We start from the raw sequence: 26,883 nt of genomic DNA, 5'->3' as shown, positions 1-26,883 counted from the left end.
ATGTATTTATTTTGTATCTTTGCCTCGCTTATTTACCTATTTGCACAAGAATTCTAACTATAATGTTTCCCAGAACTACTTAAAACAAATATTTAGACTTTTTAGGAAAGTCAAAGTGTGTGCTTTATTATTTAAGGCGCACTAAAATCTTACTAACCGCACAGTTGAGATCTGCTTAACAACAAAGCAACCTGCTGAGTTTTTACCAAAGTCGAATAAAACATGAAATTGCTGCCATCACTTATGGTGGGTGTATTGGTTCTAACCATCACCACCAGATCAGACACCGCCGACACAACAGACGCAGCTTCAGACTCTACAGCAGCAGGCTCTACAGCAACAGACGCAACTTCAGACTCTACAACTACAGCCGCAGCATCAGGATCTACTACAGCAGCCGCAGCATCAGGATCTGCAACAACAGCTTCAGCAGAGGAGGCAACAACAACTGAATCTGGTGCCACCACAACAGAAGCTGCTTCATCAGCAACTTCTAGTAGCAGTAATGCTGCTGCTAGAAGGAGAAGGCAAAGAAGACGACAAGCCGCTAAAAGAAGGCGTGCGGCACGAAGAAGGCAGCGTCAAGCCCGCAGACGTGCGCAAAGAAGAAGACGTAGAAGGCAAAGGCGTCAACGCAGAAGACAGCAAGCAAATCGTGGTTAGACTGGTGGCTAATTTTAACAAAATTTCTTTCAACTGTAACTACTTATTGATGAATAAATTAATATAAAGTCTATTAAGTTAAAAAAAGTAGTTTTAAACGAATAGAGGGTAAGGAAGCATCCTTGGAAATTGTATAATTATGTTCTTTTAGTGTATTCTCTTGTCATTTGGCTTTTTGGTACAGTGAAAGGCAGAGGCCAACATCAAAAATAATTCCATAGTACTCCTGAGCACTCGCAGGCATAGCAACTGTGTTTAAATTACACATTACTTCTGATCTCCACGTTATTTTCATTTGCTCCGAACCGAGCCAATGTTGTAATGGCTTGAATAGGAATATAAAGAAATTTCCTCATGGTTCCGAATTTCTTCAGACAAATGCTAAATATCATCCCTCCAAGGGATTAATTTGGCAAACCTGTTAGTTTGTGAAAATAATCACAACCACCATTTAGTTCGCAGTGTTTATCACTGAATGCAATGTTATTTTTGTTTATCATATGAATTTAATTAATTTCCAACGAGAGGCTTAACTTTTCGTCCATCGCTAGATTGATAATTTCGCTGTAAGACATCCACAGGGTGTAATTCAAAACGGGAAATTCAGGATGAATGACAAAACAAAAGCATTCAGTTTATGAGACGTGAATCTGAAATTTTTCACTCGTACTATAGCGCTTAGCTGCCATTCAAACTGACCAATCAAAACAAGGGTAAGATCTTTTTATACCTGTTTATGCCGAAAAAATTAACCTATTATTATTATAGACAAAATTATTGTTTTTTCACATGACCTCAATTTCGACCTGTTCCAGGTAACGTGACTGAGTAGTAACGGCATCTCTGGGTTGCAGACGAGGAGCCATAATCTGCAGACGCCCAACAATGCAGTTAGAACCAGAGCCGAAATGAATTAGCCGTATTTCTTTCAGCTAATTTCAGTAACACTAATGTGGTGACGGCGAAATTGGAATGCGATGTCAGAGAATTCTGGCTAATATCAGCAAATATGCTGAGGTAGAACCACCTCCCGTATGACTAAGAAAGATCTTGGATGAGGCGTCGCGAAGATAGGGAAACTTCTCTACTTTCTAAAGGGGCGTGGAACGCAATATCACTTCTGATCTCAGCCTAGGTGTAGAATGTCAGCCTATAAAGTCTCATAGAAACCCCAGAAATAGAAACTACAACTTGTACTGTAAGAGGTTCCGTCAACCATCACCTCGGCATTAAAATCTGCCTGGAGATTTCTTATTTACTGAAAAAATCTAAGGCCAGACGGAACCTATTCTGACGAACCATGGAACTATTGAAAATCAGGGCACTTTTCGGATGGTTCTTCAACAAGTCTCGCGGGAGTGGGTTAATTAACGATTGGAAAAGCTTTTACGAAAAGTTAAAGAGCTGTCATGAGTCCTCTTGGTGCAGACGTGTTCTCACAAATAATTCCAACCGTGTGGGTTGTGTTAAAGACTTATATAAGCTGAAGATACTCCTTGGTGTTCACTTTCCGAGCAATACATCGCTAGAGAGATAACTCTCGAACTATTCAAACCATTCAAGTCCACTGGGCAACCACAACAGATTTGCAATTTTTAATATTATTTATTGCTTATTCATGAGTTATTTTCTTTTAAATAAAAAGCCATTTTGTTTGTTTATAGAACTTCTGAAGAAACATTTCAACAAATGTGTACGATGACTGGCTGTATCACTTGTATTGAATTATGCACAACAATCCTTACAATGTTGTCAATGTTGGACTAGGGCAACTTACGATATCTATAGTGGTTTTACAGGTTTTACAGGTTTTAAAGATTGTGGGACAAAGAATTTGTGAGAAGTGACTGAGAAAGAATAAAACATTTTATAAACAGAAATTTTCAATATTATTTGAAATCTCATATCTTGGTAACACTACTATGAAGATACTAACTTTAAGGATTTCCAAATTTCTGGTTGACTTTATACTGTGCATATCGGTGTTGGTATTAAAGAAATTGTGCAAAATATGCGGATAAACTTTAGTTAGACTATCTCCGCAATCAGCTGGATAGTTTGGGAAATTATAGCGAAGAGAAACGAGAACGTTCACACCAGGATCTGAAAGTGGTGGTTGAAAGTTATTAAGGTTGATGTGATCATCATATAATGAGAGATTAAACGAAAGTATGTTTGGTGTTTTCTGATTTGAGAAGAAAAAATGGAAATAAATATTTAAAAATAAAACAAACCAAATCTTACAAAATCGCTGATAGATTCCTGACTCTATATCAGTGTTATAGTTGCATGCCAAAAGTGAATGAAAGTAAAATTTTTAGACATTTTTTGAAAATTAAATTGTTGGCATTAAACCTATAATTGCAAATTTCAGAAAACATTGAACTATACATTTGACATTTGACTAGGGAGCAAGAACAAAATGAACGTAATTTTCGATATCACCTATTACCTCGCAGATTTTTACTTAATTTCAAATAACAGTCTTCGCTATCAAACAGAAGTTCGGATAGATAAAATAATTATTAAATTGTTTCATAATATTCCACTTTCACCATTTACTGTCGTTCATCCATGAATCTGTGGTCATATAAATAAGTATTGTGAAAAAGTATGACCATTCTTATGAACTATTTCACAGTTACTTACATTATTCTAGAAAATAACCCTGTAATATTTTTCGCGATTTCCTTTTAGATAACTTATTGCAACACACCTATTTTAAACTGTTTTGAAAGAAACCTTTCAATGCACAATTTTGTTAGAGTATCGAGCTTGATTTATGACCCTCTATAAATACTTTACATTGTTTATTTAACTTTTTGATGTTTTTGTCTATAACAAAAGTGGAATGGACGACTCGCATAAGAGGAGGTTTCGATGGCTTTAAACCAGCATCGAACGCTGTGTGCCACTCAAATACCAGTATTCGTAAAAAAGTAGCCTCCCGAAAAAACTTCTACATCATTTTCAACGATTCTGTAGTCGTGATTCCATTTGAAACATACAATTTTTAATAAATTGTTCAAAAATTTTAAAATGAAAGACTCTACCTTGTTTCTTTACCCTAAATGGCAAACATAACTTTATTTATAAATAGTATAAAGATTTAGGTAAACAACTAAAACATATTCTATTGAGTAAACACATTTTTGGACAATTTAAAATTATACACTACTGATGTATTTTGTATTCCAAAAAGGAATCAATGATTTATGTAAGTATTAATTGAAAAATATGTAACTTTTGTTTGAGGCAGTTTCAAAAAATTCAAAAATAAAATCGTAAACCATATTTGACTAGCTTTTTTCCAATGCATCCAGAGCAAGGCAAATTTCTAAGAACTTTCTGTATGCGTTTGTTTCCTCCGAAACTGTTATAAGAGTGTTAAAATTAGTTTAGCAAGGAAATCACATTAAAAACTCTAGTTTTAAGTATACTATATACATTTTGCTTTAGGTGTATGCTTACATAGCTGATAAAATTGTTCAATATATCTAAATTATATCTTTGGCGTTAATGCTTTCGAAGCTTAAAAGCTTCCGTATTCAAAAGGTTTTATGATAGATTTACGCACAATTGAACCGGTTTACTTAAGGGTTTGTTCTTTTATGCTTACTTTAACTCGAAAGTCAGCAATCTCATATTTCTTGCTTACAACTATGTTCTTTGTTAAGACAGCTTATTAAATGAATGTCCCACACAGATTTACAGTTAGTGAAAGCCTAAAGCTTATAATTATTTACTGAAAGTTGACTAAATCAGCAGTTCGTATCAGTTAAACGCTGTCTTTAGTAACTAACATACTAATTAATTTATTCACTAAATAAGTACTTTGCAGTTCGGCTCCACGCATAGTAAAATGTATTAACATAATCAGTTGCTAAGTTGTATTTATAATATATCCTTAGCAGTCTTAGATTTAATAAAATAACCCAATTTATATGAGCTATGGGAAGTAATCGCTTATAATTTCTTTACAGTAATTTCTAAACATCCCACAAGCCTACCAATCATCATCCTCATTGTACTCCGATATTTCGAGGCGGAATGATGTGCTGACATTTTTCAATTTGCGGTGGCAGGTTCGTCCCAAGGGATTATGTCGCAGGTTAACCAATTCTAAGTTATCGCTTGTGATCATTTCATCAGTGTCGATTTCTAAAGAAAAGTATGTTTTATTGTTGTGTTTAACTAAAACGATTATTATAAAGGGAATTTACCGATGATCGCATTGTGACTGGCGTCCAGTTCCCGTAATTTGGGCATTTTAAACACAACTGGTGGCAAAACAATAAATGAGTTGTGTGAGATATTTAACCGCGCCAACGCATTCAGATCTGCCAACTCATCGGGCAATTTGGTCATTTGATTGTGCGAGAGGTTGAGGTCTTCATGCAATGAAAAGTAGATGTAAATAAGTTATGGAATATTGACTAATGCGTTTAGCGAAACACTTACCTGTAATGAGATTAAATTTGAGCGCAAATTTCGCTGGTATCTTTTTGATGACATTGCTACTGAGATCACAAGTCTTTAGTTGGGTATTGCGCATCAAATGATAAACCGCGTCGGGAATCTGCATCAGTTGGCATTCGGACAAGTCTGGAAATAATAAACAAACCTTTGTTAATGATTTTGCTATATTAAATTTTAAATCTTGGCCTACTCATAACAAATCTGATAAAACTAAACGATATCAAGCAAATGTTTGCAAAGATTACAGAAACCTCTGAGTGCGTTTTAATAGTACGGTGGTGAATAAATGGATTCGCTCTTAATTTTATTCGTTTATTCGTTTATTTATTGATTTATGAATATATAAGTTCCGGGTATGTCAACATATGTATATATATATTTGAGTTTACTATACGTAAGTATATTGATAATAATACATAAAATATGTAATAAATTATATATGATTCTTTTTTTTCAAAGTTATTGCAAACAACTTAATTATTGATTATGTTTGCTACAATTTTATAAAGTACTTAACTAAATTATGAAAAATCAAGTGCCTGATATTTATTGAATAAGTTTCGAAATAACATTACCTAATGACTCATTATCTTGCGCATTTTCACATCTTTCTACGACACGCACCACAGCATGTGCCATTCTTGGCAATTTTCTAAACTTTTCAGAAATGAATTAATAATAACCAAATACAGTCTAATTTTCACTCTTACAACACACAAGTGGATTTTCGCGAGGTTTCGTTTCAGATTTATTATTTTATCTAGAAAATATATTTAGAAGAACACTAGCGACGCGATCAACTCCCGTACAGAAATTAAGTGAGAGGTTTATTGTGCATGCAGTCGGTAAAGAAAATATTAAAATCAAAACATTTGCTTTTGACAAGAAATTATATTTTAAGAGTAATTAAAATAAAAGAGAGTGAAATGATCACTCTTTAAAATTGTTCATTACCGTTTTAGCTAGTCGCTTTTACCTATGAACTGTTCGTGATTTTCAATTTTAGGTTTATTTCATTATTGGTTATTTCCAGTAAATAGTGCACTTGCTATCTTCATGCATCATTCTAGCGATATGTTACACTTTAAACATTTTCTCTTCTACTTAAACGAATTTAGAGTAACGGCCAGAGAAACGTAACAATATATATTTGTGCAATTTCATTATATCAGAGATGGACGTGTTTATTAGCCACTTCGCTCATTTCAGTAGAAGAAATGAAATGCAAAGCGATTTAACTTATTATTTTTATTTATTTTGTACAAGCAATAAATATATAACAATAATTTATTATTTTTATTTATTTTGTACAAGCAATAAACAGCAGTAAACAGCATTTAATTTATTATTTTTATTTATTTATTTCTGACAGAAATTTGCTGCTGCCGCTTTTATTTAGGGGCGGCAATGAGTTGACATAACTTAAGCTCTTAGCTATTGTCATAATTATTTGACCAAAAGTGTGATTTTCTCTCTTTGTATTTGTTTCACCGGGGTATTAGTTGATCGCATATATGAATTTGTATTTTTAATTCTCCTGTGCTCTTTATCTTTTAAGTGCTCAAAACGTAAGTATATCCAACGTGGTGTGCAGAGAGCACTAATTTGTAATAAAGCTTGCTCGAAAGCTTTCTACGTTCTACATTAGTTCACAATTATGGGAACAAATGAGCTTCTGCTATAATATTTAAGGCAGTGTATTTATATATAAAAATATTTAAATAAAATTGATCAATTTAGGCATTTACATTTATCATTATGTAGTATATTGGGTAGTCGAAAAACTCTTTTTGTATTTCTAATCAAATTTTAAGTTATTTTTTTATATTTATAATGAAATTTTAATGAACCAAATATGTATCATTTTTGTCGACCACTTTTTTACCACTTTCCCGCTAGAGACATTATTCCATCAGTGTAAAACTTTCACCAGTGGAAATCGAAATTTCGAAATTTCCAGAACGGAAGCGAGCGAATCGTTGTTATGCTACACGAATTGAAACAGCATCGTCTCTGTAAACTTCACAAATTTTATTGGTGGCTTGCATGGCATTCTTCCTTTTTTATACAAAAATTTCAAAATAAAGCGAATTTCTTCATTATTTTCACTCATTTTTGAACAGCTCTAACTTTTTTTCAACTTCCCCGAATTTAATTTTTTTTGTTTTTGGCTAAATGAAGCTTAAAATCTCACCTTTCCAACACTATGTGGTATGACACAATGTGATTGCTAAAACTGGAGATATACGACTGCAACGACATCTATTGACTAAATACGAAACGACTTTTTCGACTTCCCAATATATATAAAATAAAATAAATTATAACTGAACTAAAAATAATCTCCATACCCATTTTTGATACCTTGAAATATTTAAACTTATGACTCTTTGAATGTCCAAATAATATATTATTTGGAGAGCATAAAAGTATTTTATCACAGAAGAATAACCAAATCTCCCTCTTTGTTAATTTTCCGAAGCCTGGAAAATATACTAGTATATACCAACACAAAAAGTCGTCTACATATGTAAGTATTTATTTTCCAATTGTCTGTCAGAAAACTACAAAGACCTTTGTTCGAATCATACATACAAATGTACATGCTACATGTGTGTGTATGTAGTTTGCATAAATACAAGTAAAAGTGCAAGTCATTCATTAAAAGAACTGTTTTCAAAAAATGTAAATACGAGTATACATAGATATAGATTATAAATACATTTTATATACATATGTATATACATACGTATAAGTGCATGAAAATGTACTTGATTATACAGAGATTATAGGGAAACTGTATAATTATTTTCCTCCTGAAAAGGTTTTTTAAACACGACGAATTGTTTTAAGAAATCGAGAGAGAAGCAATGACATAAAAGTAAAGAATACCAAGCAGAAAGTACCAAGAGGTTAATCCCACCAGTTTGTAGCAGTAGACAAAGGGTCTGCTACGACGCCGGAAAAAAACGAAAGCACGAGACATATCAACTTGATCAGTTGCCAGCAACAGACAGCTGCTAACGACAATTGGCAGGGCGGCTTGAGAATAAACAAACGGATTTATATTAGAAGCAATTGCACTTAGTTAATTTGGCGTCACCTCTTTTTGGTTAATGTAGATTTTGGTGTTTATAATTATTATTTCAATATATTAATTTCCAAAGCTTACATACATATAGTATACATACACGATCGCATGAGAGTGAGTGCGCAAAAGCTGCAAAATGCGCAGATTTCAAACCAAAACAACTTGTGTATAATGTACATATGTATGTACGTAATGGAAAATATTTATATTTCATATGTACTGTATGTATGTATTAAACCTGGCATATACTTGTAGATACATACAAATATGTACATATATATTAATATATATGTATGTATGTACATATATAGACGTTGTCTACGCAATTAACAAATTGGTAATTATATGATAAGATTATAATAAACAAGTTCAATACCTCATTAGACTTTCACAAAATGTTGCGGAGGCCTTAAAACTTTATTTTTTTTTTGTTTAATACACAAAGGTTACAAAGATCTACATATGTATGTATATCAAAAAGCTAAGGATGTCGAGGCTTGAAAATCGTCAGACAAGTGTTAAAGAGATGGCAAGAGAGCTCGACATCTGTCACGACTCCGTTCGAATTCATTTAGTGGATATTTTGGGTAAGACACGCATTCTTGCTCGATTCGTTCCGATGAAGCTGCATTTTTTTCAAAAAGGGTGCGTAAGCAGGTCATTTTGAACATACTCGATTGAGCTAATACCAATCCAACATTCATGCAAATCATTATATGTAAACTGATGAGACTTGGGTTTATGAGTTTGACATGCAAATAAGTCATCAATTATTGGAATGAAATCCTTTTTCAGTCGATCGAAGAGATAAAACCACATTCGGTGAAAGAGGCGAAGGCCATCCTAAAAAGTGCTTATGAAAATTGTTTTGAAGACTGGAAAAATCGTTGACAAAAGTAAGTATAACATCTGGTGGGGATTACTTTGAAGGCGACAAATTAAATGTTGCTGAATAATTAAAAACTTTGCGTTTTATTTACAATTTCTAGCTACTTTATTATAATATATAATTCAATGTATAATATTATTAAATTAAAATTAATAATAAGCATGATGCGGAGGGTAAATCAAAGCAATATACCGAATTCAATTTTTATACTTTGCAACATGTTGCTACAGAGTATAGTAGTTTTTTCACCTAACGGTTGTTTGTATCATCAAAAACTTAGCGAGTTAGATACCGGGTTATATATACGTATGTATATACATACATAAAATATCAAAATGATGAGACGAACTGAAGTTATAGTAACTGTCTGACCACCTGTCTAAATCGGACCCAATTTTTCAATGATCCAATTGCGAATGTTTTATCAAAAATATCGTTCAATCTGTGGGATATGCCTGAGAAATTTGGAGATTTACTTCGCTAATAATATGTAGTACTATGTCTGTGTGTCAAAACTGGGATTAATTGGATAAAAAATTTCATTGACAAAACTTGAATTAAGTCACTATGCACTTTTCAAGTCTGAGAAAATATCTTCATCGCCTCTGGAAACACCGTTTAAAGTTATATTTGCAAATATGTACAATCATGATAAAATAATATTTCACAGCTTCGTGGTTGTAATAGTTACGTGTGAACGTGTAACTTATGGCAGTAATGAAGTTGACTGACTTTATGATATTTTTAGAAATATATGTAAATGCTTCGATTTAATCGATGAAAGAGTGACAAGGATGCGTTTTTTCGTTCCACTCTCCCACAACATAAGCAACTTAAGCCGATATATTTTTGTTCTATAGTGAAGTTTGTCGAAATTGAATGTATCTGCAGAGTTCAGTGAACCCACTATACTATAAAGGATCATGCTATGTAGATAATTTGAGTACGTACTTTAAGAATTTCAACCATTTTTGTAGTGTAACGGATTGTTTATATCGAAAATAAGTGGTTCCGCTAAATAGTATTACTTTTTATTTAAATGGCTGTTTTTTAGATTTTATCTTAGGTGTAACCCCCTCTAAATTTTAATTGCTGTATTAAGGTTTTAACTTAAGTATAGACTATTAATGTAATGATGTTTATTTCAACCATATTTCTACATAACAACCTGCATTGATATACATAGATGAATCAATCATACTCAATCTATGTTAGGCTCATGATTTTTCATAAGAAAGATTGTTAGCAGTAAACCAATTATTTATATAATGATATACATATATGAAAGTATATGCTTTTGTGCACTGTGTGCCTGCATGTATGTACATACATACATATGTGCAGTAAGAGCAGTATAAAAATTGTTTATATGTAAAAAATTATACAACTTAAAATGCACCTACCTTTTTAAGAAATGATAATATGAGTAATGAGTTGCAACCTGTATGTACGTATGTATGTATATAGTACATATGGCACAAATAATTGGTTGAGTGGTCAAACACGCAATATCTACGATATATAAAACTGTGCACTAACTGGCTATAGGAAAGCACATACTGCTCATTTAATAATTACTCCTAATAAATGCTTATATACATATGTACATATAAGCACCCATGCATGTTTGCGTGTGTTATGCAACTAAGCAGCATTTACACCAACCAGAATTTTTAATTATGTATGTGCAACGAAGAGATCTCTTTGTAGCGAAAATATATTATAAATGTAGCGAAAGAATACTTAACTAGGTAAGGTTTAAGGTAGACAAAATTTTTCAATTTGCCGTTATTACTGTGTTCGTTGAACACTGAAAATATACCGAAACATACCTTGATATAGCAATGTAAACAAAGAGATCTTTTTGTATATTCATATATGTATATATCTATTCACAAGTTGTACATACATTTTGTACAAAGTTTTAATTATGGAAAGCAACTGGTTACTGTCATCCGGCTACTGAGAAGTTTATGGCTTTTTGGATTATTATGTACAATTACCAACTCATTGTATAGTATACTGAAAGATCGGATTCAAGCACCTCTCAAGACCATTTGTCTTTTGTATTTTAAGGAATTTGAAATATGAATTTCGTTAAGCAAAATATTTGAACATTTACGAAAATTTAGTTTCAAAATTCGTATTTTTCAATCATATGTATTTGCTTTCCTATTGTTTTTTTTTTTTTTTTGTTATTGTGAATTATCTTTCAAGCATTCAGAATGTATATTAATGTATTAACATAATTAAACTAATATTTAACAAAAAATTTTCAAAACGCTTCATATTTGCAAATTCCAAAAAATTGTTATTCGAAAACAGAAATGTGCGACTTGTATATAAGTACCTCTACTGCTGCCTTGGTATGAATCAATGGATTCTGCGCAAACTTTGGTAATAATAATTCATACGTAGAAAGAGTGTTTTGTAAAATGTGGTACATATTGGTTTATATTTTAACTGAGGTTTAAGAAATTGAAATTTTTTGTCACAGATTTTAGAGAGCCATTCATAAAAGTAGTCGAATTTTTTTGCCTCTAAGTTTATAACATCTAAAATAAAACGTCGGATACCCTCTTAAGGGGTTACATGGGTTTACTGATTTTTTTTTCATTGCCTTATTAAATTCTACAACACCTCTAGAATATTGTCCTAAATTTTTAAATTAATCCGAGTAATAGTTTCGGAGATACAGCCTTGAGAACTTGTGCGCTCGAGACCGTCTTTAAACGCGTTTTTCTCGAAACGGTCTGAACTGTTTTGAAGTCGGTTGGCAAGATTTCTCAAAAACTTCTCAACCGATCTTAATGAAATTTTACACAAGTCTTTGAGATACAATTCTTAAAGACTAGGACAAAGGATTTTTTTTCTACTGCAACCATTTAAAAAAAAATGTCTCGAAATTTTCATTGAAATTAAATTTTTTTGTAAAACTGTTTGCCAAAAATTCAATTTTTATTTTGTTTTTCCTTCGTCCAAGTTCTAAGTTAAGGTTTTAATTAAAACTCGTATTTTTCACTTTAGATGATCCTGTAAGGAATTATCCTGCCGAGGGGTCACCGGAAATGCCATCGCAATGGCCGAGTTTAAAATATTTTTTTCCAAAATTTTCAGAATTTCTTTGTTAATAGTGTATGTTTGTAACAATAAAAATTGTAATAAAAATATAATGTTTATTTGAGAAAAAATTGTTGAAAAAAGGCTGTTTTTTACCCAAGGAAACCAATGTAACCCCGTAAGTATACATAAAGGCATCGAACATATTGTTCAGATCAAACCACTAAAGCATATAGCTGCCATTTAAACTGAGCGATCAAATTCAAGTTATTGTATATAATATTTTGTATTTGTGGAGGGTTTCATAGTTCGGTATAACCAAAGTGAACGTTTTTTCTTGTATTTATGGCATTACTCTGGCTATCGTGAGCCAGAGCCTTGGGAGAATAATAAAATTATGATTGTAAATTTGTAAATAATATTTAGTTGACGCTCACGTGGTTATTCATTGAATTTAAAATAATACTAAGATAATGTGAACAAATATTATTAAAATAAAATCTTTGGCTCACCTTAGACCTACAAACAACAAATACATTTCAAATATATAATATATGCAGTTCACCAGTTAGTTAAATGGAAACTATTGAACAATCGCGGCCTTGCGAGTGGCGAAACACTAACACCCCATAAAAAACCGAGACTTTTTCACTTTGTTCGACGTATCTAAACAATGTAAATGTTGGTTTCAAAGCAATGCCTCAGCAGTGCGTGCAATCTAAACGCTCACTTCAGTGCGCCTCAATGGCTAGAAATACTAAAACGTATATTTACTATTTACATCACAATCGTCTAGCTGTAGCTGATTACTTGCTTTACAACTTTGGGTTGCTTTTGTTGATTCATGCATATACTGAATTTAGTACGACTTTAACATATGATTTATGTAAAGTTAGGTGCTTAAGCATATTAAATAATACATACTGATATTTTATAGTTATGTTCCACTTATTACTTGATACAATACATAAGTACATACTCGTATCTGCTAAGCCTAGCAGCTAAGCCTAATTTGTCGCGTCAAGTGTGAAAGAACTGTTAGAAATTCGAATCATGCATTTAGTTTAGTCCGATGGATATGTCACGGTTAATGTTTCAATGGAGGGATAACATTAAGGTTGGCTATTGTCAAACAGACCTTTGGCTACCCATTTGTGTTGAGTTGTTTAGTCGAAGAGACCGAAACCCATTTAAAATCGATTGCGAAAAACTTATGATTCTTTAAAAAATGTTAAATTGTGAAAAACCCGTTGTTGGCTCGGCATAACCTTTCCGAAATAAATATATTTGCGCATACATATCTAACTAGATTGTAACTTATAGCGAACATATCTAATGAAACAAAAAATCATCAGTAAATGAAAATGTGCGAACAGATTGATAAAGAATTCTATCAACTCAGCGTTTCTACGTACCCAATATATTATTCTCTTTTGCATCTTCACAGCGGCCAACCACTCGAATAATACCGCGTCCGGCGATCGGTGAGCAGGTCACTATGCCTCCCATGCGGGCTATGTGTGGCGGCACGCGCGGATCGTCAGTTATCTGCACATTGTCACTGTTATTATCATTGCTGATGGCAACTCTGTTAGTGTTATTGTTATTATTATTATTGTTATTTCCGCCACCGCCGCCGTTGCTGTTGCCACTGTTGTTGGCAATATTAGTGATATCGTTACCGAATGGACGCATTTTTGTGCCTTTTTTTAACCAACACTATTCGGGATTTTTTTATTACACAAAGATATGTTTGCAATAGAAAAAGTTGCAACACTGCCTTGGTTTCGAAGTTAATGCTAAGTTAACTTTATGGGTCTTTCACCCGTGCTGCACGCACTTATGTACACTTTTCAGCTGCCACTAATTTTTATGTAAGTCACTCTTTATATTTTCAATTTTATTTTTAATTTTTTTTTGTATAATGATTGGCACCTTTTGTATTTGCGTTTAACACTTTCAATTTCAATAAAATAATTAACAATGATTTCAAAAACGCTAAATCTAAACTTTACGTGTGTCTTCCGTTTTTCAAATGGTTGAAAAGCTCCGCCATCAGCTGTTTTTATACCACGGAAGAAGAAAGAATAATTGCGTCGAACGAAATCAAAACAAAAGTAAAATAATAAAAGCTATAGCACACGTTTTCCTACATACCTATGTGGGTTGTATGTGCATGTAAATAGGCACAGTCTATGGCAATCACAACACAGGTCGAGAGATATCAGAGAGTGCACTCCCTCAAGCACTAATATCTACATGCGAACGAGAGAAAATTAATCTCGAGAAAAAGTTAAATGGAGAGACCAGATAAAGAGCTACAGTAGGCCGCCGCTTTAACGAACATTGAGTTTACGACGATCAAGGTGAATAAAGCGAATAATGGGAAATTATTTCTATTAATAGCCTTTAATTTCAGGTATATGTATTTTGTTTGGTCCGTGTCAAAAAAAGTTTGGTCTCGTCTAAGTTTCGTTTTTTATACAATTTATAATTGGTTGTAAATGTAACGTTCTTAAAATTAAAGAATAAGAACAAATCTGTATTTTCATTTGCCGTTTTAACCATTCACCACAGTAAAACTAAAATAAGCCAAACACAACTTGGTAGCATTAATGAGGTATCCGCGAACTCTCCTTTACGAACTCAATACGATAAATTTGTTGTCGCTTTTACATGTAATTTTGTTTGATAACAGAGCAGAAGCGAGCAGAGAAAAGGCGAATCGAAGACAGCTTATATAAGTTTGGAATCATTGTTGCTGGTTAAATGATGATGCTGGATGAATGATCCTTAGTTTTGACTTTGTTTTATTTTTCATATTCAATTGACAATTCACCTTATTACGGTCTATAGTACTTTAGTTAAAAATTAGCTGATCTTGAGTCTATTTTTCAATGTATTAACATTTTTGATCAACTAGTCACAAAGTTTAAAAGAGAGTAACACTATTAAAAAGTCTTAATTTTCTATTAGTAATTAGAATACCAATAATTTATGAATTGTTTTTTGTTTCTTTACCTTTCTGTATAAAAGCAAATTTTATAGCTGAAAATGACCGCAACTTTTTATATGACAATTAGAAAAAATAATCTAGAGTTACATACATGAAATACGTTTTTCAATAAATCTGCTTTGAAAGTATTTATGACACTGATAACGATAGTCGAAGAACGCTTGCTATCGGCCCAACAATAGAAATGTTCATTTAAACGGGTGATTACTGTATTTCATAGTGCGTATTAACCCATTTATTTATAAACATTTGGCTTTGTGTAGTTTTATGTATATATGTATATGTTTAAATACCATTATGTACATATGTACGTACAAGTTGTAAAGAAGGAGCATCGAACGAAAATCAAAACAAAACCGAAATAATTTGTAAAACAAAACTTAAAAGAATACTGTCCAAATAAAAAAGTAGCAATCACGAGTCAACGAATTGTTTTTATGGATGTATGTACACACTACTCTTATTACGCATTTTCTTCGATTCTTATAGGCGGAGAAGCGCTCGCTTGCAGTGCAATTGCGATTTTCAACTTTTTTAACCGAAATTCATTACCTTATTCCAGACCATGAAAGTCGCAGTTAATAAATAGCAATACCCGAAAGTGATTAAGTAGAGCAAATGCTCCTATCTTCAAACTCATCAGCTATACCAAAAAGCCATAAATTTAGTTTCAAAGTATTTCAGATGTGGAAGCTTAAAACTCTTGTATTGTGTCATGGGCCTTAATTGAGTTTTGGACTTTTGATAGACTCTGAGCCTCAAATCTATGTGAAGACGGGCAAAAAAGCCCGTTGGATAATCATAGAACATATTTCTATTTCCAATTTCTCAAGCAGAGAAGCAGATCTTTAATTCACTCGACTACTTCCGCTACCGCTTGAAAAAGTCCATATTGCAGAAGAAAAAAAATTATCGAGTATAATTATGAAACAAAATCCGTTATGTGTTATGTATAAGAATGTTGCAAGTGAAGTATTGATTACAAAAGTTTCATTTCGGTAATTTTGCGTTTGTGAAAACTCAAAAATAATTATTCGTGTTTTAATGAATGAATAAAGAATAATTGTTAACAATTACCATGAAACGTTGCAGGTCGTTTCGTTTATGACCATGCCTTTGCCGTTACTTTTTGTATGGGGTGGAATTGGGTCAACCGAAAAGTAGACTTAATTAAGTGTTGTGAATGTTTGAACTAGTTGAACAAACATATTTGTATGCCATAAATTGTATAACATAAATCGAATTTATTTTATTTAATTTTTTTTTTTAGAGCCTACTAACATATGACAAATGGTAGCTTATTATTTAGCTTATTGCCTTCAAATAAAAAGCCTTTAAATTTCGTGTATTCTCCTTCGTAAACAGTATTTTTTTTTAAATTTAGCAATGTTCTCAGAATATTTCAGCTTATACAAACTCTTAATTACTTAATAGTGCGTTAATGTCAATGAATCAAACTAAATTTAGATTGAGGAATTGGCAAGTAAATGAAGTTTTGTTGAAGGGCTAATTTTAGGTAATCGTACGAGTGTTTTAGTGCATATAGTAAAATGCCACTAGAGAAATTAGTACATAAACAATTATTTGCTTTTATTAGTTAACGATAAGTCTGTCTTTAAGGAAAACATTTTTATTGGATGAAGCAATATGCTCTGAATATGTCTTATATAGACTAATTCTTCATATTAATTAGATATAATATCAATATTTTATATTAATTATAAAGAATGTAAACGCATTGCGTCGGTACACTACCGCTCTACTTTAGAGTCGTCATTTTTCCAAGGATTTATTGAACTTTTCTCCATTGTTCCATTGCACTTTGTGACAGCTTCATCTGCGGAAATATTTAAGAACTTACAAAGAAACCGAAATGCTGGCAAACTGCCCAATATACAATATACACACATATACAGATGCATACATATGTTCATATATAAATTTGCGCTGCCCGCAAGGCTTTTCTGAAAGTGCGACTGATTTTCCACTTACGGCGTAAATTTTACCTATAAATATGAGTACATATATACATATATAGAGCAAAAATAATATTTCCATCATGCCATGACTCGGTCATTCGTGTTTTTGTGCACATGTTGCGATTTTTATTTTTAATTTGCTAGTAATTATTTTTATTTGCAAATGAATTTTCATTTGTGCACTCTGCATGACCGCAGTCCAAATTCACCGGAAAATGTATGTGTGTGGGAATGGGAATACACACAAACATTTGTGACTCGCTACCGCAAAGAATTGCAACGAAAATTTGGTCCAATGTTTGTTTGTCCCTAAATTTGCTGAAAATTTCGTAAGCTCAAGGGGTTACATGGGTTTAGCGGTTTCAAAAAATCTAATTTTTTTATTCGATCTTCATGAAATTTTACACAGGTCTTTGAGATATAATACTTAAAGACTTGGACGAAGCATTTTCTATTCGATTACAATTATTTTTTATTATTTTACTGAAATTCTCATTTTTTCGTTAAAATGAAAATTTCCGAGTGGTCACCGGATATGGCGTCCGAGCTTAAAATATTTTTTTTTCAAATATTTAGGAATTTCTTTGTTAATAGTGTATGTTTGTAACAATAAAAAATCTAATTAAATATTTAATTTTTGTATGAGAAAGAAATTGTTGAAAAAATGCTGTTTTTTATCCGATGAAAACCATGTAACCCCTAAAGTCTGCAAGCTTCAAAAATCCCGATATTTTTTGTCTTATTAAATAGTGCAATTTAAATTCAAAGAGATAGATCTTTCGGAAGTTCCGCTTATCGGGCCACGTCAGTGCATTGTTTTGCACTTAAACGCGTTTATCTCAAAACTAAATTTTGTATGTCGGTGATCATGGTTTCTCGAAGTTATGAAAATATTTTGTTGAAATATCGTACAAATCTTTGAAATGACTTCGTCTAGTCAAGAACAAGAACATTTTTTGAGACGTTAAAGGAAGCTGATTTTTCGGATTTTTTGAATAAAAATTCCACAAAATACTATTTACATAAGTATTAAATTAAATATTTATTATATAAATAAAAAAGTAGCAAATATACCTTTTTTAGCCTTTGAAACACATCTTACCCCTTAAGTCAAGGCATGTAATAACTATAAAGTAACAGAGACGTGAATATTGACAATCTAGCAATAATATTTATTTTTGTTAAAAATCGTTTATAAGCTGACAAGTCTTTAAAATTTAACAATAAAGTAAAACATGTGCCCTTTAACAATGCAGTTATTATGTTTCCGCAGAACTTTATTAGTAACCTATATAGTTTTTAGATATCTTATTCGTAAATACTGAATAAAAACACAACTCTCTCTTATTGTTCATTTTACTGTTTATAGTTAGCAATACCTGGTAATGCATACACACAAATAAAAATGCATTTAAATAGAGCCGCAGAGGCTATTAAGCAAAAACAGCGTTTTAAGAAGCGTTGATATTTATTTTTTGGTGTTAATGTAAAAATGCGAAAATAAAACTTTTTACTGTTGGCAATGCGACAAGATGTATACCTCAGATATTTACTTTGCATCGCCATGTTTCTATTTCGATAAAATTGCAGATTATTTAATTGACAATATTAAAGTTTTTTGTTCATGAAAAAAATAAACAAACAAGCAGTTATGGAACTTGTTTCAAGCTTAAATAGCTTTTTTGGAGACTACAAGCATAATATAAACTCTACAACGCACCTTAAATGCATACTTTTAGGCGATAGTAAATTACCTACACCTACACCTTTCACTTAAAGAACTCATTAACGCTCTTTGGTTACAGAAATCAAAATTTCACATTATGCAAGCTATCAGCAAGTGAATATCAAATGCTCATAGAACTGACTTTAGAGATTTCTTTGCCTGTTTTACTGTCCTTTCCATTTTCATGACTATGAAATTGCCTTTAGCGCATGTCACCATATAACAATCATATTACATCCTGGTGACTTTACTCTGTCTGGCGATTGTATGTGAGGTACCTTAGTGAATCTCAGGGAACATTTTATTAGTATTTGCAAAAATAGATAAAATCGGGTGGGCTACCACCACTAACTGCCATTTACAACATACTATGTGTAATGATTTCCGTTTTTATAACTTTTGGCTTTGAATCTTGAAAGTTGCAAAAGTATAAAATGTTCGGTTGCACCCGAACTTCGCGCTTCCTTACTTATTTTGTTTTTGTTTTACTGAATTGAATGTTACTGAAAAACATACGAGTATATGTAAAACTTCAAGGAATTGCCTGAAATTGCCAATCAAATCTTGCATATCTGTAGTAATTTCCCAAGGATCAAGAGCTTAAGCAACAGGTTTCTAGCTTTTGTCCGTATAGTTCAAGGAGTATAAAGCGCTTTCCAGGGTTGACATTCAGAATGAATTTTGCGGAGTAAATGAGGGGATGTAGGAAATAATACAAAATTGCGCTTAAAAATATTTAGAGTAAAAGCATTTTTTAGGCGCGTTTGATAGACGTGATCAATTGAATTGGAGAGTTAATATTAACACTTGTATGGGGCGGAGCAGTAAAAGTGTCGCATATGATAAAAATACAGTATTATCTTATAAAAAGCAGACTTAAGTTATGTTACATCGAAATATAGCAGCTTCTACATACAATAATTGCGACTACATACGAATAAATAAGTGTGTACAGACATTCTGGCCAAGTTCGATTTTTATACCTGCATACACATATGTATGTACATATATGTAAATAAGTATATTAAAAATTTTCTGATATTTAAACAACTTTTACTCATAAAAAACGGTTAGGTCGTTCAAACTACATTACATGTCCATGAACGTGAGATTTAGGTAGAACATGCGTTGAAAGACGTTCTTGTACAGACATAAAATATATATGAGTATATATCCATATATTTTGCTATTTTAAACTGTCGAAAAGTTTAATTGGGGGTATTATATTTTAGCGCTACATTAAAATTCCACTATTAATACTTCAGCCTTCAGGTCAACATTTCTATGAGTTCCCAAAAATTTTCTACACTTATTCTAATTTTATTTTTGTTTTGTATAAGTAAAATTTTGATTCTTTTCAACGTAGTTCGAAACCCTGGGCATGTTGAAGCCCAGTACACAGATATAACATGATTACACTGAGCGCTTGGACACGGTCCTCCGATTTTCCCAGTGTTGCACTACTCGCGTCAATGTTATCCCGCTTCGATGTGTCGCCAGATGCCAAGCTAGAATAAAGAGCCGTTTCGCTGTCTAAAGCCAACCGTAGTTTGCTAAGCTACATGCGAATGAAAGAAGTTAGTATTGTACAATTAGTACTTTTGTTTTCAGAAAACAGTTAATCTAACAGCGCAAAGGAAACTCGGAAAAGCGAGATACATATATAATTCGCATCATTCATATACATTGTGACAAATAAGGACCCGGAAGTCGTAAATAAAATGAAAATTATTTAACTATTTATCAATATTTATTTTGTCGCCTCCAAAGAAATCTCCAGATGTAATACACTTATCCCAACGATTTTTCCAGTCCTCGAAACACTTTCCATAAGCATTTTTCGGATGGCCTTCAGCTCTATGTGCGAATTTCGTTCTATCTCTTTGATCGACTAAAAACGAAACGGCAACTGAGCGGCAATCTCCGTTTGGGGAACATAAAATAATCTCTCGGAAACAAATCTGGTTAATACGAATGTTATTCATTGCTTTTTTATCTTTAAATTCGGTCACAGTCGTGGTTCGATGCTCTGGTGCATTATCATCGTGTAAAATCCATTAATTATTCTTCCACAATTCCGCCGGTTTTCCACGGATGTTCTCAAACGCAAACGCCCAAATAGAACTTCTTATTGACCGTCTGTCCCATCGGAACAAATTCATGATGCACCAAACCACGAATATCGTAAAAACAATGAGCATCACTATGATTTTTTAGCTGCTTTATCGTAATTTTTTTTGGTTTCTGCTTATTTTTTTCCTACATTCCGATGATTGTTGCCTTTTTTGCATGCCGAACTCATAAACCCATGTATCATCGGCAGTTATAATGCTCTCCATGAGTGTGCGATCGGGAATCGCACGTTCAAGCTTGTCCAAAGAGACCTATTTACGGTACTCTTTAAAAAAAAAATCATAATCATTCGAACGGACTCTCTAGAGATGTCGAGCTCCTTTGCCATCTCTCTAAAACTTGCCTGATGATTTTCACAATATCCTTAAGTTTTTAAATATTTTCATTAGTTGAAGCGGTCGAAGGTCGTCCAGAACGAGGCATGCCTTCAACGATTTCTCGACCGTCCTTAAAGTCTTTGTACCACTCGTAGGCTTGTATTTTTGATAAAACTGAATCACCGTAAGCCTTCTCTAACATTCGCAATGATTGCTCATACGAAATTTCGTTAGAAATCTAAAGTTTGAGACAAATTCTTTCTTCGTTAATTTTATACTGAGGTGTACCGACTTAAACAGCTGCTGAAAACTAACTGGTTGACAGATCGCGCTCATATTTGTCATAGTAACTAAGGACAGTCATCATTTACCCGGGGAATTTAAATTATGATTTCGGGGTACTTTTTGTCACAATATATAATATAACTTACTGCTGTCACAAGCGAACATTTTAGATAAGAGTCCAAAATTTAGACTTAGTTATAAAATGAATGCTACTGAGCTCACCAGCGAGTTGATTTGTTCAATGCGTTCAGAAGCTGGCAATTCGCTGTAAAGATTCTTGCTGGCATTTTTAGCTAAAGTCATGACGTCTTCATCTTTAAGGATGCCGATTATTGGCTCACTAATTGAGTTGATCTGTTCGATGCTCAAAGCTGTTACTTCTGATGGTATAGCTTCCAAATGTTTTGTAACCACATCGAATGTAGTAAAAGGACTACAAACCAGCGAGGATTTGCTAAAATTATATGTAAGTATTTTTAATATAAAAATCTGTGAAATATTCAATTTACTTATTTGTAAGTGCAGTTAAAGTAGTTATCCGAAATTCTCAGTTTGAGTACTTTGATTAAAGGACTCGAAATTTCGTGAATACCCAAACATAGTATTTGTTCTACTCACCGAGATGGCGATCTTTGTGGACTGGGCGGCAAGCTTTTCGCCATTGTGGCTAAATTAGCACTTGATCCACCACCACTACTACCAGCCAATGAGGACACAATGCCAGGTATGGCGAGATTATTCGCCGAATTGACCCGCTTTATTCCTTGTGCTAATAGACCTGTCAGACTTGAACGATGAACCTCAAGGACTGGCGTTGGTGGCGATTTAATGGAAACTGCTTCTGCCGTCTCTTCGCCTGATATTGACGGCATGGCCTCTTCACCTTCAGAAGCGTCGCAAGTGTCTGCATCGGTAACAGTGAACTCTGGAGTTGTGCTAGTGATGGACGGTTGTCGCAGCACATTGGAGCAATCAACAGGACCACAAACTGTCGCATTCTGGCATTTCGTTATACATTTCTTGTGGCAACACATGGCGCACTCACTGCATTGGACCGCATCTTTCAGCCAAATTTTTTTGCCACAAAAATCGCACTGAGTTGCACGTTGAAAGTGGGTGCGCACAAAGCTGTGCGAACGCAACTGATTCGAAGTCGTTTGGTTAGTCGATGTAAGTGAACTGGAACTTGGCGTGGTCCGCAACGAATTTGTGTCAAAAACACCACTATCGTTATCAACTTTTTCATCAGCGTTATTTCTTAGAAAAGAATAACTCATTGAACAAAAGCTTAAATTTAAATTAAGATGAGTCTCACTTACTTGCTCTTAGACTTGTAAACTTGTTTGGTTGGTGGCTCGCTGGGTTGCAGATTTGGGTTACCTTCCCAGGTAAAAGCCAAAAGCACATCGCCAAAACACAAATCAGGTATAAAACCAGATTGGCTGGAAAGCTTATGCGTCTTCCTGCGAAAAAGTGATAAATTAATTTGTATTAAATAGTTTTGAGTTTTCACAAAAATATCGCTCACAAATCTTGTGGAATTGGTGGACTTAGTTCATATTTCTTCCAGCACTGCACCAAACTTGTTTCGCAACACTCAGCTAAAATCTGACCCACTGGTATGTTTACAAAGCCCAATAATATACCGTCGCCAGCACTTTTTGAATACACGCCCACATTCAGATAACGCGACTTTGCTTCCAATTTGAAGCAGCTCAAATCATCCATATGTATCAGACGATTTATGCTGCGATCTACGGTTGAGTGCTGATAATAATGCTCCACTTCACCTACGGTGTCAATCAAAACCTTTGGCGAACCCTTCGTCTTATCCTCCGTTTTTAATGACTGTTTGCCTTTCAAGTTCTTAAGTTCTTCATCTTTATCCTTGTTCTGCTCATTGAGCTCACGGCTGATGGTCTTTTTCAATGCTTTCGTTATAAGTTTACTTTTCTTTGGTGAATTAGTTGGAGTATTACCAAGGCTAGACTCGCTGGAAGAACCTTTGTCACCTGTAATTTGACGGATAGATGCTTGTCTACCGCCCAACTCATTGGTCTCAGTTGGAGTCTTGCACACACTATAGCCTGTATGGGCATCGCCCAAATCTTCATATAATTCGAGATCCTCCAAAATTGCATCATTTCTTATGATACCGGGAATAACACGCTCGATACGCAAGCGGTAGGCTGAAGTTTGCAAACTTTTGAATATCTTCGCCACTTGTTGGATAGACTGCACTCGTTTGCCTTCAATTGCAATTAACATGTCACCTGGACGTAGGTCGGATTTGCATGCGGGAGTGTTGGGCAAAACTGCTTCAATTTCCACGCATTGCTCAGTATTTTGCTTAAATAGTATGCCGATCTGTTGATTCTTTGCCTTATGTATTTCAATGTCAATCAAAACTATTACATTGCGATTATCTTTCTGACGTATCTCGACAAATGCGAGCGAGGCTAAAGTCAGTGTACAGTAGACCTCTGTTACAACTTCCGGACACATGAGTCGCGATATTTCGGACATTTTAACCTCTAGTGTCCCATTCGGTTGTATGTCTCCATCAGCATCTTCCTCTGGTGTTTTGTGGAAAAATGGCTTATAACGTAGTTTATAATTTGGAAGCGTGTGCTTGCGTCGCACCGCTTTCCGTATTTGGTTAGAAATCAGACTGGTGATGTTCGATTGCATTTGACGACCCTGATATTTGGATTCGATCGCCAAATCAAGTTCTGGATCACCCAGAAAGCTCAGCGACCAGTGCGTGTACGGCTCACGGGTAAATTGTAGTCGCGCCAAGCCAGACAATTGTTTTACTAAAATAGTTGTAATTACTAATTAGTCGAACAAAGATATATATTGTAGTATGTAAATTACCGATTAAGGTGAGGGATCCCTTTTTACCTAGTACCATATCGGCATCGATGGATGTTCGAAAATTTCCGGTATAATGAATTTCAAGTAATATATCGAGATTCTCAATACGATCGCCGGTATCGTTCAGTTCAATGCTGTGTACGCGTAATGTTCTAATCTCAGGAAATTGATCACCAAGCTCCAGTTCTTTTATCTAAAAATAAACTTGCTTTCATTAAAGTGAACTTCAGTGCTTTTGCTTTGTTTGTTTTAAGAAAAACTAGAAAATAAGTCACATCGACTATACCCGAATAACATCGTATCGAAAGATGTTAATGCTATATAAGCCATAGCGTTTAAATTTCTTATACGATATTCGTTTTATAGATAATAGTTAGATTGGTTTAAAAATAGATATTTTTTGTAATTGTTATAAATGTTGAGTGGTTTATAACAGAAATGCTTTCTAGTTCAGAAGATAAGTTGATCCTCGTATATTAACAACATATGGTAGATGTCAAAAAAATGGGTTTACGGTCAAAAGGCTTTTAAAAAGTTTACTTTAGAGACTCAAAAATTGTTTATTTATATTTTTTAAAAGCTGCTGGAATTTTATTAAATGAAAGAGCGCATTTTCACCATCTGAAATAGCTGGAGACTTTTAAAAATGGGACGAAATATGATTAGAAAAGATTTAACAACAGCAAGTGTGCGATAATTTCATTATATTTTATTAAACAGAAAATTAAATTTAAAGGGTCTTCATATGGGTCTTTAACCTTAACCAAACTCGTCAAAGCACTGAAACGAATTAAAAAAATACCAATGCTGACAAAGATTTCGAAGAAAGCAAATTAGTGTTGTATGGTTTTTGTTTTTCTTTTTTTGTAAGGTAATGATTGCTGTGAACTCACCGTCAACTTATCAAACAATTTGCCGGTTGTAGTTTTGGCCAATAGTTCATCAAGCTCTAACGACAATTTGCGGTAGAACCATTTCCGCACGCGACTGGAGTTTTTCAGTTCATGGAAAAGGAATTGCATCACAAAGTTAATTGACATTAATGGAGCTGCTTCGGCAGCACCTACAGTATGCGTGTGTCCGGGCAACGAAGATGTAGGCGGCGATAGATTTATGGCATGTGCAGTTTGCTGAATTGTCTGAAATGTTCAATAATATTGTAGATGCAAGTGCGACAATATTTATGTTTACTTTTTGAGTTTTGTGGTTTTTTCACTTACCGTTGGCAGCGAGTATTTCGTGTTGATATCCTTTTGTTCCGCACTCTCTTCAGGTAGTACAGAAAATCGTAAATAAAGATAATATTGCAACAAAAGAACTAAAACACCTCCTATGACGGTAAATACAAGGCTGAGCAACAACAACATCGATAATGGTATATCCATTGTAATTAATTTTTCTAACACAATTTTTGGTAAAATATAATGCTCAAAACACACAAACAATGTCGGAGTAACACACTTTGATTTAAATATTAAATGATTAATAATTAAACAATTTTTTCTCCCCTGTTCTAGGTTGACCAATCTGTTAATATTTCAGCTTATTAAACAAATTGCAAATGTATATATATTTTCCACAAAATGTACTTCATGATGACTTCTGCTTCGTACGAGTAACACGCGAGTTCTGAATTTATTTTGAGGGGTGTGTTTCTCTCATTGCTCTCTCCTAACCAGTGGTGAATTATTGTATAGAGAACTTACAACGAAATCAATAATGATACACTCAGAGTAAAGTTCTCAGTAAAACATCTGTTAAACAATTTGTGGGGTTGGTTTATTTCAACCGGTCGCAAGTTGTTTTACAAGTGTATTACAGCTTTGTTGGTTCAGTAAAATTATTTGCAAGGACTTAACAAAGACAATACTTACACATACATACATATGTACTCAAACAAGCAGAGTTGTGTGTGTATCATATCAACAAAGCCATCTTAAATATGGGAAGAGCTGAGTTCGGGTGTAACCGTACAGTTATCAAAGAAAAAGGCGAGGGCATATTTTCAGGGGTTCTCAAAATTGATTTTGAAAAAATGTTTCCCAAGAATTCCGTATTCATAATTTGGTGGCATTATGAATGTATCAAAAATATATTCGGTATCTAATTAAAAGTATAGGTCATATAATTACTTAGTCCGATATATTATCGCTTGATTTAATTAAGATGCATGAGATATACAGATAGTAAACTGAACCGAGGGGCGAAAAATATTGAGTAAATAAGGGGAAAAGCTATTGGGGCGCGAATATCGTCTCATTGGGTTTATGGTTTATACCGCTTTCTATCAAAATCTGCTATAGGTGAAATTATTAAATGTTCCTAAAAAGAAAAATGAAAAAATTACCCTAATAAACAGCTTAGAGTC

The 26,883-nt window shown here is 33.5% G+C and overlaps 3 protein-coding genes across 4 annotated transcripts; 1 reads left to right on the top strand and 2 right to left on the bottom strand.

Annotated features, from left to right (window-relative positions):
- Positions 1–222: 222 nt before the first annotated feature.
- LOC126758435 (protamine-like) lies at positions 223–663 on the top strand. Its single transcript, XM_050472697.1, has one exon. It carries the CDS (start codon positions 223–225, stop codon positions 661–663), a length of 441 nt encoding a protein of 146 aa, XP_050328654.1.
- A 3,054-nt stretch (positions 664–3,717) lies between these two features.
- LOC126759988 (leucine-rich repeat-containing protein 20) lies at positions 3,718–14,228 on the bottom strand. Of its 2 annotated transcripts, none has more exons than XM_050475299.1 (4): positions 13,598–14,228; positions 5,125–5,268; positions 4,887–5,054; positions 3,718–4,824 (listed from the first exon to the last, which is right to left on the bottom strand). In XM_050475299.1, exons 1-4 carry the CDS (start codon positions 13,875–13,877, stop codon positions 4,670–4,672), a joined length of 747 nt encoding a protein of 248 aa, XP_050331256.1. In that variant the 5' UTR covers positions 13,878–14,228; the 3' UTR covers positions 3,718–4,669. The 2 variants fall into 2 exon arrangements, with proteins under 2 accessions (XP_050331256.1, XP_050331258.1); XM_050475301.1 differs by lacking the exon at positions 13,598–14,228 and adding an exon at positions 5,718–5,969.
- Positions 14,229–18,326: 4,098 nt separating this feature from the next.
- LOC126759964 (PDZ domain-containing protein 8) lies at positions 18,327–26,129 on the bottom strand. Its single transcript, XM_050475254.1, has 8 exons — positions 25,736–26,129; positions 25,409–25,654; positions 24,516–24,708; positions 23,167–24,454; positions 22,958–23,101; positions 22,257–22,895; positions 21,861–22,092; positions 18,327–20,461 (listed from the first exon to the last, which is right to left on the bottom strand). Exons 1-8 carry the CDS (start codon positions 25,898–25,900, stop codon positions 20,261–20,263), a joined length of 3,108 nt encoding a protein of 1,035 aa, XP_050331211.1. The 5' UTR covers positions 25,901–26,129; the 3' UTR covers positions 18,327–20,260.
- Positions 26,130–26,883: the final 754 nt, after the last annotated feature.

Source organism: Bactrocera neohumeralis, chromosome 5 (assembly GCF_024586455.1).
Source record: "Bactrocera neohumeralis isolate Rockhampton chromosome 5, APGP_CSIRO_Bneo_wtdbg2-racon-allhic-juicebox.fasta_v2, whole genome shotgun sequence".
Taxonomy (NCBI): Eukaryota; Metazoa; Arthropoda; class Insecta; order Diptera; family Tephritidae; genus Bactrocera; species Bactrocera neohumeralis.
The sequence above is the reverse complement of the archived record's forward strand: the minus strand, read 5'-3'. Positions and strand labels throughout refer to the sequence as shown.